The 13,948-nt window shown below is 43.0% G+C and overlaps 2 protein-coding genes across 9 annotated transcripts in view; one reads left to right on the top strand and one right to left on the bottom strand.

The window, feature by feature from the left end:
* LOC138744650 (Y+L amino acid transporter 2-like) overlaps positions 1-1,727 on the bottom strand; it is a 107,643-nt gene extending 105,916 nt beyond the window's left edge. For all 4 annotated transcript variants that reach the window (XM_069901129.1, XM_069901130.1, XM_069901131.1 and 1 more), the window contains exon 1: positions 1,644-1,727. The gene's annotated coding sequence lies outside the window, so the exon portion shown is untranslated. The remainder of the gene's footprint in view (positions 1-1,643) is intronic.
* A 61-nt stretch (positions 1,728-1,788) lies between these two features.
* LOC138744644 (matrix metalloproteinase-15-like) overlaps positions 1,789-13,948 on the top strand; it is a 108,761-nt gene continuing 96,601 nt past the window's right edge. For 3 of the 5 annotated variants that reach the window (XM_069901114.1, XM_069901115.1, XM_069901118.1), the window contains exon 1: positions 1,789-1,933. In XM_069901114.1, the coding sequence (XP_069757215.1) occupies positions 1,916-1,933 (18 nt within the window). In that variant the 5' untranslated portion in view covers positions 1,789-1,915. Of the gene's footprint in view, positions 1,934-1,974; positions 2,863-13,948 lie in introns of those variants that run through there. The other 2 variants (XM_069901120.1, XM_069901116.1) reach the window with 1 other exon arrangement.

The following is a 13,948-nucleotide window of genomic DNA, read 5'->3' as shown; positions in this document are numbered from 1 at the left end:
CAGGCTTGCCAGATTGTCCTGTTCCAGTCCCAGCTGCTTCTGCTGACTGTAAAACTTCAGAACTGATCTCTCTCTCTCTCTCACACACACACACACACACACACACACACACAGAAAGCCTGTTTACTCTCTCCGCTTGCAAAACTACATGCCCTCTTAGAACAGCAAGTTTCACTCCAAACAGCCTGTGGCTCTGATGAGTTCTTTCATCTGTTGCATTTTTGTAAACAACATTCCATTAGTGATGTCTCTTGGGCACTCTCCAAAGCTTTTGCAAAGGCTCTTGGCACTAGCATGAGCAGAGCTCCAGTAATTTAAATAAGATCTGCTTTAGTGTTTATATGTGACCTACTCTTAAAAACCTGCCCCAATTTATCTCCCAAAAACATAGCTATAATCTGTCACACATACCAAATCTCTGAAACACCTAACAAAATATAGCCATGCCTTCTGTACAATTGCATCAACATGATAGTCCCAGTTTAGCTCTTCAGACATGTTGACAGCCAGGAATCTGAAGCTTCTTACCTCCTCCAGTGCTGACCTCTTGACGAGGATTAGTTTGTATTCTTCTGTTTTCCCCTTCTTGAAAGCCACAAACAATTTCTTTGTTTTACGGTTGTTCTTGATGTGATACCATTCAACTAGTTGTTCTACGCCACTCCCGTGCACTTCCTCATTGGTGTCTGTGATTCTGCCAACAACAGTAGTGTCATTGGCAAATTTGTAGATACCAATTGAATTGTGCCAAGCCATACCGTCACGGTTGTTGAGAGAGTAGAGCAGTGAGCTAAGCATGCGTCCGTGAGGTATGTCTGTTGATCGTCAGTGAGGAGGAGATGTTATTAACCATCGGCACTGACTGTGGTCTTCCGATGAGGAAGTCAAGGATCCAGTTGCAGAGGGAGGTCGAGAGGGCCAGGTTTTGAAGCTTACTGACCAGTACTGAGGGGATGGTGTGGTTTAAAACTAAGCCATAAGCAATGAAAATCAGCCTAATGTAGGTATTGCTTGTAGTCCAGGTAATCCAGAAACACTCAATTTGTTTACTCATTTCCTTTTAAAATATCTCAAGATGTTACTATTATCTGTGTATTTCGGATGAAGCAATAAGTAAGGAAAAACACTTAATGGGAGTTTTCTCATCTAAATTGTACCAAATTGGTTCCAATTGATAACTTGAAATGTCATCGAGCTCAATGCTTATCATGAAGAAGAAATGCTTCCTTCTTTGAGATAAGCACCAGACAGAATCTCTCATCCACCCATTTAAGGATAGCATCTTCAAGTCTTAATGACCGCCTGAATTGAAGAGAAGTAAACGAGAGGACGGTGATCATTCCTTACATCTCGCACATCGCCGATCTTGGCCACAATCCAGACACAATTAAAGATTCGAGAGTAGAAGTTGAAAAACGACCAGAGCTTCGACTGGAGAATTTTAAACAAGCTGCTCTTTGCACGGTTTTCGACAATAATTTAAACTCAACCTTTTGAATCAGGAGAAGAAACCCTTATTTTTTTCGCCGGGATTTTAATTTTGATATTTCAATGACTAATACATTTTTTTTAAATCGCCGATAAATGAGACACGCATCACCTTTACTGAGCCACCCCAACTTGCGGGTCTGTTGGGTACTCACCTGCCCCCGGCGCACCGACCACCATGACGGCTCACCCCGCCCCCGCCCGATGAGCAGTTAGGCGCACGCAGGCGCACTACCCGACCGCGCGCTCCGGCCGTTACAGTTCAAGCAGGGTGTTCCCGGCGTCACGTGCCATTGGGGTCCGGGCTCAGGAGACTTTGGGCTTATCCTGGCTGCGAGGACAGGGGAGTATTGCGGTGTCCAGAGGCAGGAATGCTTGAGGTTACAAGACTGAGGAAGGGAAGTTGGGAGGATTGGAGTAAGTCAGAATGTTGGAACCACTCGAGGTGAGACAACCTCTGCAGTTAACATGTTCAGAACCGAGGAGACTTCAAAGGGGGAGGAGGGGGTGGGGCAGGAAGGTGATGGGGTTGAATTATAACGGTCATCCAGTACAGTGAACTGAGAGGTGGTGTGTTGTACTGATGGCCGGCTACACCCCCGTCTCCCCATATATAACCCTGGTTTCCCTGAGCACTTCTGAAGACCCTTACCCTCTGTTATAAGCTAATAAGCGCGTATGTTCTCCTTCCAGGGGTGAGAGCTTTCATTCGGGGGGACGTGCCACATGATGACATGGGGCTAGACTTGAACTCTCTCTGAAAAAGTTTTTAAAAAGAGTCAAAAAAGCTGACTTAGTTGTGTGATGGAATATTTGGGAATGTTCTGGGGAGATAAATTGGGAAAAGTAGAGTAGGTTACATACATACACACAGTTTAAAACATCTTATTTGAAATACTGAAGAATTCATATTCGGTGACTGTACAGAAGTTATGAAGAATGCTATGGAGATTTCACAGGTGGCTGTTAATTGAAGTGAATGAATAGATTGTCTTTACAGCAAGAGACAGGCCATCTAATACCTCTTCACAGAAAGATCATTGAAAGGTTATTGTTTACCTAAAACAACAGGTTGACCAAAAGATGAACTTCTATTGTTTGCTGGAGAAGGTCAGGGGTTTTGCAGTTTGAGTCTCAGAGAGAGAGAGAGAGAGAGAACACGAAAGAGACCTAATGTCTTGGACTGTGTGTGTGAGACACAGAAAGCTGTAACAAGCTTGTTGGAACTGAAACAGAAGCTCCAGAGCGGTGGAAGGCTGGAAGTGCTATCTGTCTGATGTTTCTCTTGGAATAAGAGGAACAGAATGAAACTCTAGTAGCCTGAAAGAAAGAGGTTATCATCTGGAGAACAAGTTTCATCAGCAAGACATTGAGGTAATTAATGGCGGTACCTCAGTTGTGGAAATCTTAGAACAACACATCTCTTTCTGCAAACCTACAAGAACCTTCTTGAGCGGTAACCATTTACCTTTTGAGCACCAAAGCCTGGTGAACTTTATACATGTTAAATTCTGTGCACAGTATAAGAATTGCCGGTAACCAGTGAACTTGGAAGAATGAGAAGTGAGATTGTACTGTGAACCAAAAAACTTCTCTTAAATTTACACACACATTACATACACACGTGCTTAGAATTAGAAGGGGGTTAAGTTGGGTTAGTAAATTTAATAGTGATAAGTTAAAGTTTGATTCAGTTTTCATGTTTAAAGATAATAAAAAACAACTTTTGTTTAAATAACATTTGTCGTGGTGAATATCTATTGCTGCTGGGTTTTGGGGTCCTTTGGGCTTGTAACAGTTGAAAGAAAATGGGAAGTTATTGGAAGGCCTGCAGAATAATACAGAATGCCACCTAACAAAGATAAAATGACAATTACATTTCTAAAACTTGTGCGGAGGGTAGGTGCCCGTTGATAACTCTGGAGCTGAGGAGACCTTGGCCATCGCTGTACAAGGTCTCCCCCGACAATGGCCGCCTGCCACGGGTGAAGAAGTGACTGCACATGAGCAACTCCTTGTGCATACGCAGAGCACAGAAAAAAATGGAGGGAATTTTAAAAAAGGTTCAAGAAGCCTCCAGCGATCAAGAAGAGGAACAGGAAGAAGAAGAAATGTATGTTGAACAGAGTTTTGACCAAAAGACAGGAGGAAATAAGAGTCTTAAATATCCACAACAGAAATGATGAAAACAGAAAAACAGAAACAGCATATATGGATACTTTCCAGCTATCTTTGCCTCGGTTAACAATGGAAGTTAAAAAATGCAATGAGAGTATAACTGAAAATAAGGGTTTTACAAAGAAGGTGGAGAAAATGCTGTCGCAAATGGACAAAAAATTTAAAGGTAATGAATTTGAAATCCAAAATGTTAAAGAACAAATGAAGAAAGTTCAAGATAAAGTGACTGCAACTAAAGATTAATTAACAAAAAATTGATATGTTAGAAAATTTCAGTAGAAGAAATAATATAAAAATTGTTGGACTTAAACAGGGCGATGAACTACAAGATATGAAGAGATTTTTACAATGTTGGATTCTGCAAACTCTCAGGGTAACTGAATTTGAAGGGGATATTGAGATTGAAAGAGCTTATCAAGCATTATGACCTAAACCGCAGCCAGGTCAAAAGCCACGTTCGATACTAGTCAAGTTACTTCCTTATTAAGTGAGGGAGAAGATCTTGGAGCTGGCCGCAAATCAAGCGAAGGAGAGACAATCACCATTGATTTACAATGAAAATAAGATTTTCTTTTACCCTGATATAAACTTTGATTTGTTGAAAAAATAAAATAATTCAATGCTGTTAAAAATGTGCTTTGGAATAAAGGTTACACTTTTGTTTTAAGGTATCCAGCAATGTTGAAGGTTTTTGTTTCTGAGGGTAAAAACCGTTTTTTTTTTAAACAGAACCCAATGAACCAAAAGTGTGTGCAGATTCACTACCTGAGAAAATGAGTTGAGAACTGGGAGATCTCTGAAGAAGGGGAGCAGAAAGATTGCATTTGAGGATATATGAAATGATACAACTTTTGAAGGAGAGAGAATATGAGGGAGGAAAGTTTTTACTCGATAGATCTGTGGAAAAAAATGAATTGATAATTGTGAGATTGATTAGATTTGAGGCATAAGTGACAGTATAATATTTAGGGGAGTTAGATGGGAGTATGAGCCTGGCCTCTATGGAATCTAGTGAGCGGGTGTTGTTTTTGATCACAACTTTTACAGATCAGGGGTGTAAAAACATATTGTTAAAAATGTACGCCTTTAAGGGTGGGGTAGAGTTTCTATCTTTTTCTGTTTCTCTTTAATACACCTGAATTTAATAATTGCATTATGAAATATTTAGTTAGCATTTTGAATGTAAGAGGAATGGAGGTGGAAAGTTGGGATTTTGAAAGATTAGATGGCAGATAAACTGAATTTTATTAGTATTAATATTAATGGGTTTCAGATCATAAAGCAGAAGAAATTATTGGTGAGAGCTTTTATTCACACTACAATTTTTTTAGCGTATTCCGTAGAAGATGGAAGTGCTGCCCAAGCCAGGTTTGCTGCTGATGGACCCTCTGTCCCAATGTGGCTGAGGAGTTCATATACTGACTAAACTGCTTCCAGGCCTACCTGAACATGACCAGAAATGTCTTCCACACTGATGAACTCAAGAGGTCTGCACTCGTTTCAGGGGTAGAAATGAAGGTAGAAAAGTCATTGGGGACTGCACTACATATAATGTTGCCATTGAAGCTTGAAGGCTGGGTACCTGAAGTCGCAAAACAAGGTTCTAGCAAGGCACTGACTCGCTCTACCTCACCAATGGCCAGGAGAGACCATCAATGATTACATACTGGATCAGTGGACACTTGCCAAGAAGTTCAGGTTCGAAGTGGCTATGGGCCGCGTTCGTGAGGAAGAACAGATGCGGGACACTCTAGTCACAGGGGTCCGCTCGAGGTACAAGAGGCAGCAACTGCTTAAGTCAGGTAAGAAGGACCTGGCTAGCTATGTTGAACTGGCCAAGTCACTGGAACAGGCCAGGTTTCAGAACGATGACCTCAAAGCTAGTGAACTTGCTCACCTAGGTAACTCCCTCTAAGGACCGGCTACTACTGCTACCCCTGCTCTAATGACTGCTGCAAGAACCAGCACGCCTGATCTTGTTGCCTGGCTAAAGACACAATTTGCTCTAGCTGTGACAAGAAAGAACATTGGGGGAGGATTTGCCGCGCAATGGGAAGCTTAGGGAAGTCCACGACCTGCATCAGATTCCAGCCCCAAGCCGTTGGCCCAAATTCACCTGAACCCATTTCCTGTGCTGCATGCCAAAGGAGGGTGGCTGCGAGAAAACAGTGGGAAAAGGTTCAGCTGCCATCTTGCCACGTCTCAAATTCAAACTCGTTGCCTTCATCGCCAGAGGAGGAAGGAGGGCAGCCATCTTGCTGCGCCATGAGGTCAATGCCATCTTATCTGCGGGCAACCCAGGACGGTGGAGACCACTCGAGTGAGGAGAGACTCGATGGTTTTAGATCAGGACAGACCACCCGCTAAGCAACTCCATAGAGACTGTTAAGGTAAACGGACACTCCACTAAATGCCTAATCAACACAGGGTCTACTGAAACCTTCATAGACATGGATTGTACAAGAATACAACCTAAAGATGTATCCTTCCAATTATCATATATTTGGACTCCACTCGTATTCAAGAACATTGTATAGTACATTTGTCATGGGGTGGGGGGGGGGGGTGATTTTTGTAAAATGCGCCTGTATGTACTTGATGAATTGTGTGCTGTTGGATCTGAACTTCCTGTTGTCACCTTGGAGTATTGTGGTTCCCTCTTCCCCATAACAGTTCGGATCCGAGGATCTCTAAAAGCAGAACCCACATGCAGCCTCTCCACACTGAATATCGACCCTCCCCCCCACCTCTCTTCATGAATCTGTCCCCAGACTGCAAACCTATTGCTACCAAGAGCAGGAGATACAGCACAGCAGATCGAGACTTCATAAAGTCTGAGATACAACCTTTACTCAATCAAGGTATTATCGAACCTAGCACTAGCCTGTGGAGAGCACAAGTGGTGGTGGTAAAAGGGGAAAACCAGTCCAGGCTAGTAATTGACTATAGGCAAACTATTAATTGGTACACACTCCTGGATGCTTACCCCCTCCCTTGAATTGTGGGCATGGTGAATGATTTTGCACAGTATCGCGTCTGCTCAACCATTGACCTGAAAGCTGCTTATTACCAGCTGCCAATCATTTCCGATTGTTTAAATACATGGTATTTAAGGCTATCGGTCATCTCTATCAATTACGGAGGGTCCCTTTTGGTATTAATAACAGGGTTTCTATCTTCCAGAGGCAAATGGACAGAATGGTCAATGAGTATGGGTTGAAGGCGATCTTCCCCTACCTCAATAAATTCACCATCTATGGCCATACCCTTTAGGACCACCTCCAGAGTTTTCTCCACGCAGCGAAAGCCCTGAACCTCACTTATTACTCTAGCAAGTGTGTGTTCAGGACTAAACATCTGGCTATCCTTGGCTACGTGGTGGAGAATGGCATAATTGGCTCTGAACCCTGTTAGAGCTCCCAGGACCATGAAGGCTTTGTGGAGATGCCTGGGGTTTTTCTCATATTACACCCAGTGGATCCCTCAATATACTGATAAGGTTTGACCTCTCTTAAAAGCCACTTCTTTTCCCCTCTTGGCCAAAGCCCAAACGGCTTTAACTACCTCTGAAACCACATTGCAAAAGCCACCATACACACGGTGAACGGGAATGTACCTTTCCAGGTGGAAAACGATGCTTTGGATGTGGCCCTGACCACTATCGGGCAGGACGGTTGCATTTTTTTCTCTGATATTGCAAGACCTCTGCTCCGAAACCCCTCTTTAGAAAAGGAGGCTCAAGCCATTGTAGAAGACTTGAGGCACTACCTGGCTGTTAGGAAATTTATGCTCCTCACTGACCAGCGCTCTGTCGCATTTATATTTAATAATGTCAAGAAGGGCAAAATCAAAAATGACAAAATTGCTAGGTGAAGGATCGAGCTTTCCACCTACAATTATGACATCGCCTATTGGCCAGGAGCCCTTAATGACCCTCCTGATGCCTTATCTAGAGGAAGCTGTGCCTCTGCACACACTGGTCAACTGCAGTCTCTACATAATGAGCTCTGCCATCTGCCCTACTCCACAGAAGATGTCAAGGAAATGACCAGGTCTTGCCAGGTCTGTGTGGAGTGCAAGCCACATTTCTACCACCCTGCAAAGGTCCACCTGATTAAGTCATCCAGGCCCTTCGAACGGCTTAGTGTTGATTTTTAAGGGACCTCTCCCCTCCACGAACAGCAACATTTTCTTGCTCTCTGTCATTGATAAGTACTCCCATTTGCCATCCCATGTCCAGACACATCCACTTCATCAGTCATAAAGGTCCTGGATTCCATCTTTGCCCTATTTTGGTATCCCAGCTATATACATGGTGACCGGGGCTCATATTTTATGAGCAAAGAGCTACGTCAGTATCTGCTGACAAGGGGCATCGCATCCAGCAGGACTACTAGCTACAAACCCCAGGGGAATGGGCAGGTTGAAAATGAAAACACCACAGTCTGGAAGGCTGTCAGACTGGCTCTCAAGTCAAGAGGCCCTCCAGACTCACACTGGCAGGAAGTTCTTCCTATGGCACTCCATTCCATCTGGTCACTACTATGTACAGCGACCAATGATACTCCTCATGAGCTCCTATTCAATTTCAAGAGAACTACACTCACAACCTGGATCACCATTCCTGGTCTGGTCTTTCTCAGGAAGCATGTGAGGAGAAGCAAGACCAACTCCCTGGTGGAAAGGGTGAAACTGCTCTACGCCAATCCCATGTATGCCTATGTGGAGTACCCGGATGGCAGGGAGGACTCTGTCTCCATCAGGGACCTAGCTCCTGCCGGAACAGAGGGTCTGTTGCCTCAAGTGCCCTATGAGCTGTGGAGCTCATTCTCACTACTCCCAGTCAGGGCCTCAGGGAATCCGATTCAGGAGGAAAGTGCATCCCCCTCCACTGAAGAGCTGGAAATCCCACCTGCCACTCCTCTCTCACAAAGGAACAAGGAGCCCAAGGCCCTCCCATGCTTAGGCGCTCCACCAGGATCTCCAGATCCCCCAGATCGCTTAAATTTGTAAATAACTATATTTGTTTGATTTTTTTCTGAATCAGTGTTCTCTGTCTTCATCCACAGCCCCTAAATTCAACAGGAAGGGATGAATGCAGTGAACTGAGATTCACTGGTGGTGTGTTGAACTGATGGCTGACTCTGCCCCATCTACCCATATATAACCCTGGTTTCCCGCCAAAACTCTGAGCCCTTCTGAAGACCATTGTAAAACCCTACCCTCAGTTATAAGCTAACAAAAGCATATGTTCTCCTTCCAGACATGAGAGCTTTTATTCACACTACATCCAGTTAATGGGGACAGATGGAGAATAGGAATAAAAGTTGTGAAATGAGGTTAATAGGTGAGAATATGGACAGGGTGGTAGAAAGCTGAAATACAGTACTGTGGAACCATATCTGGTCTGTCTTCCAATAGAGTGAAGAAAAAACTGAGCAAATGACCTAGTGTGTTGACCTGGAGAAGATTTGGTTCTTGTAGCACAAAGAAAGTGAGCTAACTGAAGCTGTAGAATTTGATGTTGATTCTGAAAAGCTACAATGTGCCAAGATGGAAGATGAAACACTTCTACAAACTTGTATGATTTGTTATAACTGTGGCCACTTGTAGTTAGGTTAGAGAATGATGCAGAATGAAATGGTGAGGCAATTACTGAATTCTGAATTGTCCCTGTGAACAATGTAAGTGTTAACCACTTTGCATTTTGTTTCTCCAAAGAAAGGGAGATGATATTGCGAACACCGGATGCAGTGGATAAGTTGGAGGAAATAAATATTGAAATTGCATCTCCACTTGTAAGGATTATTTGGGTGATTGAATGATGGGGGTAAAAAGACAGGTTTTGCATCACGTGGTTGTATAGGAAAGAACAAGGAGAGTGGTTATTGGAGATGGAAGAATGGACCACAGAGTATCAAGATGAAATCTTGTTGAAAAAGGAAAGTGTAAGGATGATTTGCTGAACACAAGAAAACTGAGGAATTCTCTCCTGTTTTGTCCAGGAGGAGAGATGATAGCAGAAGCATGTGGGGAAAAAAAAGTGACCTATTTTCCTTGTCTGAATCAGAACTGTATCAATTTTTATGTCTATTAGCATATCCTGACCCTATTTACAGTAAGATTACAGCTCTTCCTTCCCTCTCTCCTATGGGGATTCTATTCCCTTCTCTCAATTGTTGCATCTGTTCCTAGGATGATCTCTTTCATTCTGGAACATCTGAGATGTCCTCCTTCAGAAAATGTTGCTTCCCCTGTGCTGTCATTAACTCAGCCCTCACCTGCATCTCCTCTGTTTTTAGCACATCTACCCTGGCCCCCTCTACCCCAAGGCACAACATGGACAGGATTTCCCTTGTCCTACCACCCCAACAGCCTTCGCATCCAACATATTATCCTCCACTCATCCTTTCCCATGAATCGGCCCCTTGGTACCTACCACTGTAATCACAAAAAATGCTACATCTGCACATCCCACCTCATCAGAATTTTTCTGAAGCTCAAACAGTCCATCCAAGTGAAGCAACATTTCACTTGTGAATCTGTAGGGGTCATTTACTGCATCCTGATGTGGCCTCCTCTACATTGGGAAAACTAGATGCAGGCTGAGAGAATGTTTTGTTGAACACCTTTGCTCTGTCTGTTGCAAGGACTTTCTAGTGGCCAATTATTTTAATTCCACACCATTACTACACTGACATGGTCTCATGAACTGCCAAATTGAGGAAATTGGAGGAACAGCACCTTGTATTGAGTCTTGGTGGTTTCCAATCAGATGAAATTAACATTGACTTCACTTTCAATTATCCCCACCTTCCCTGTCTGTCTTTCCCTATCCCTTTGTCTTCTTTCCTATAGCTCCCCACTCTCTTTCCTTACTACCCTTTTTTTTAAGCCCTCTTCCCTCAGCTTTTTCTCTTCTACCCTCTCACCCATATATCCACCTATTATCTCTTGCATTAGACTCTCCCTTTGGTACACATGACAATAGATGGGTGCAGCTGAGAAACAGGTCATTAGTGCTAGTTTCATCAGAGTTGCTTTCTGTCTTTATTTGCCTTTGGCAAATTTATCAGCATCTACCTCTCTTCCCTTCATGGTACTTGTCTAACTTCCCATTATGTACAACTGTATCAGTCATTTCAATTATTCCATGAGGTGAAGAGATCTATTTTCTTATCACTCCATGGATAAAGAACTATATTTTGAATTAAACTACTATTGCAATATTTATTTTTTCAAGAGAAATGTATAGATTCTGTTTATTTTTTCTTGATATGTACACTCTCATCCTTGTAGATCTTCTCTGCACCCATATGTTTCGATCTTTTTTATAATATAGTGACCTGAAATGTTTGCAGTACCAAGTGTCGTTCTGTCTATAAAGAATTTGTAACAAGGGATGATAGGCCAGAAATTAAATTTAAATTAAATTTAAACTTTTAATTGTATTGTATTTTGACAGCTAATATTAGATCTTAAATATGTGGTTTAAAGATGTCAGAGGAGGGAGGTGAGTTATCATCAGATTGATCAATCCACAGAGTTTTCCAGGAACAGTTCTCAAATAAGGAATTGTACTGAGGAGTCTGCAGAAAATGACAGATACTACCTATAACTGATGATATGACTAAGAAAGCACGCAATTACTCTACCTTTTCAGAAGGCAAAGGAAATTCAGTATGTCCCTGACGGCTCTTACCAATATTTTACAGATGCATTGCTACTTGATAAAGAACTGCTTTGCCCAATACTATAAGAAACTGCAGAGTTATAAACACATCTCAGGTCATCATGCAAACCAACCTTCTTTCTATCAACTGTCTATACTTTTTGCTCTCAAGAAATATGTCAACAAATTAAAGGACCTATCCAGTCATATTTTCTTCTCTAACCTTGTGCAGGGCTGAAGATTCACAAGCTTGAAGATGTTACTTTCCTGATGTTATCAGACTTTTAAATGGGGCTCTCATTGATAAAAGATGATGCACTTGCAATGCAACTGTACTTTCCCCTGTGCCAGCATTTTGTCTTGTAACACTTTTCCCTATATAATTTACTTGCTATTACACTACCTGGTAAACTTGAGTATTAGTTGAGTAGCCTGTTGTCTTAGGTAAACTTATACCTCTCATTTTGTTCGTTTTAGATGGGTCACAGTGTTTGAGCTACCGAAAGAAAATAGACACACACACACCAAGAGCAGTTCAGTTTATACAAATCTTTATTACTAAATCTAAAGCTGAATTCACACTACAATATGCAAGCCCTTCCCAATTATACTTATCAACACCTGGACTGGTCCCAACTGCCGAAGCAAGGCAACGAATACACACTTGTATAGGTTGTCAGGGCGTCGGTAGCAGCTTCTCTACCTCCCTCGACCGGGACGTTAGCTGGACTCTTGAAGTTCTTCTTCTTGCTGAGAGATGTTGCCACCTCTTGGAGAGTCTCAAACTTCAGCAGTGGGATCATGGCTTATATTACACAAAAATTGTTTACTTCAGAATTATCTTCAAGGTCTCCTGACAGTCTGTGACCAACAAAAGACAACTGCATCCCTGGGCCTCATGGTGTAAGTTAGGTAATGTCTAGTGGAATTTAGATTATGTCTTCAGATGCAACTGCATCCCTTCTTGCATAAGCTGGTCTAAATCCTCCATTACATTCCACCCCTTGGTCGCAGCCTGTCACTTATGAGACCTTACAAGCATTTGAGTACAGAAGGAGCGAAAAAGAGAAACTAAAACTATAATAAACACAAAAATAAGCAATAATGCAAGCAACCAATGGAGAATATTGTGGCCCAATCCCCCAAATGTACCATTTAACCATGAAAAAGGATTCAAACTATCCTTGTGGGTCACAATACCCAGACACTGAAGCTCATGAACAGATTTTGAAACATGCTTAACAATATCAGATATATTAATGGATACATCGGGCCGTGTACCCCACAGGCAACTCCCTCGGAACGTCCTCGACATTACAAATCCAATTGCTGGCATCAAAGCAGCTGTTAACCCAGATCAACATGAGCACAAGGTGGAGGACCTGGAACAAAGAAGCCTGACATTTGTCACTCACGATACCGTAAGCGTTCAGTATTTAAACAAACTAAACCATCCTGTCCCTCAATAGCTACCCACTGAGTATTACCCTGGGCAGGTGTCACTATTTCCCCTTTTACAGGAGGGCCACTACCTGGTGGTGCCACCCATACCTTTTGTCTAAATCGATCTCCAATGGCAGCCAGCTCTTTTATAGAGAAGTCACATATCATTGACTGCTTTTGACCTCTGCTCCCACTTTGGCCCACAGGGTCCTTTGCCCAGTGGACGGGACGAGGCCTAAGCCATCCTGTAGAGTGGGTAGGCCATAGAGCATAAGCAGGGGTTCGGGTATTTTCCCCTGGGTCAGCTTGGGAGATCGGGCTATCTATCCCATCAATCTCTACCCTTGCATCATCCCCCCTTCCATCTGTTTGGGAAGTCTGCTGCTTTATGGGGCGGGCGTGAACAGCAGGTGGAGAGGGCAGTATGTTAGGCACATGCTGAGGAGTATCTGCATTATTACCATGGTCATCATTCCAGATATTCCTGTCCCATTCATCAATTACATCAGGATCGTCGCCATTCCTTATCATGGCACAAATACAATGTGGATCGGGTCTACTCCATGCCTTTCTTTATCTGCACAGAGGTGCTGCCGGAGTTTAATATTACGGCAGATCATTTGGATATGTTTATCCTCCCATTCTTTGGCTCAGTCCTGACTGGTGCAAACAATCTCACTCATCATGGAACAGCATTGTCGCAGGGCTTCTAGCTCCTCCTCTAGTTGCTGTCTCTTACACTGAGATTCTATTTCTCGCTGAACTGATTCTGCTTCACGCTGAATGGAGTGGTGCAAGGCTATGGCCAGCAGCCAAAAACCGTCTGTCAGCATCCCCTTTTTAACAGGAAATTTACTTTCTCAAAGGAGAGTGGCAACCCGCTTTCCCAGAGGCACACCTGAAGGATCTAACTTCTCATCTCAACTAATGGGTGGTCCCAACAAAGACAGGGTATTGCCCAACATGCCAAACCCATTGTCTTTGAAGGTCCATTCCGGAATCAAGAACTGCTCAGGTCTCACCTCTTTCTTTCGGCGAAACATCTTGAGACCAACCCTGCTCGCTGCGCCAATTGTCTTGGGTAAACTTGTACTTCTCATTTTGTTCGTTTTAGATTGGTCACAGTGTTTGAGCTACCGAAAGAAAATAGACACACACACACCGAGA

This window comes from Narcine bancroftii, chromosome 10 (genome assembly GCF_036971445.1).
Source record: "Narcine bancroftii isolate sNarBan1 chromosome 10, sNarBan1.hap1, whole genome shotgun sequence".
Lineage (NCBI taxonomy): Eukaryota > Metazoa > Chordata > Chondrichthyes > Torpediniformes > Narcinidae > Narcine > Narcine bancroftii.
The sequence above is the reverse complement of the archived record's forward strand: the minus strand, read 5'-3'. Positions and strand labels throughout refer to the sequence as shown.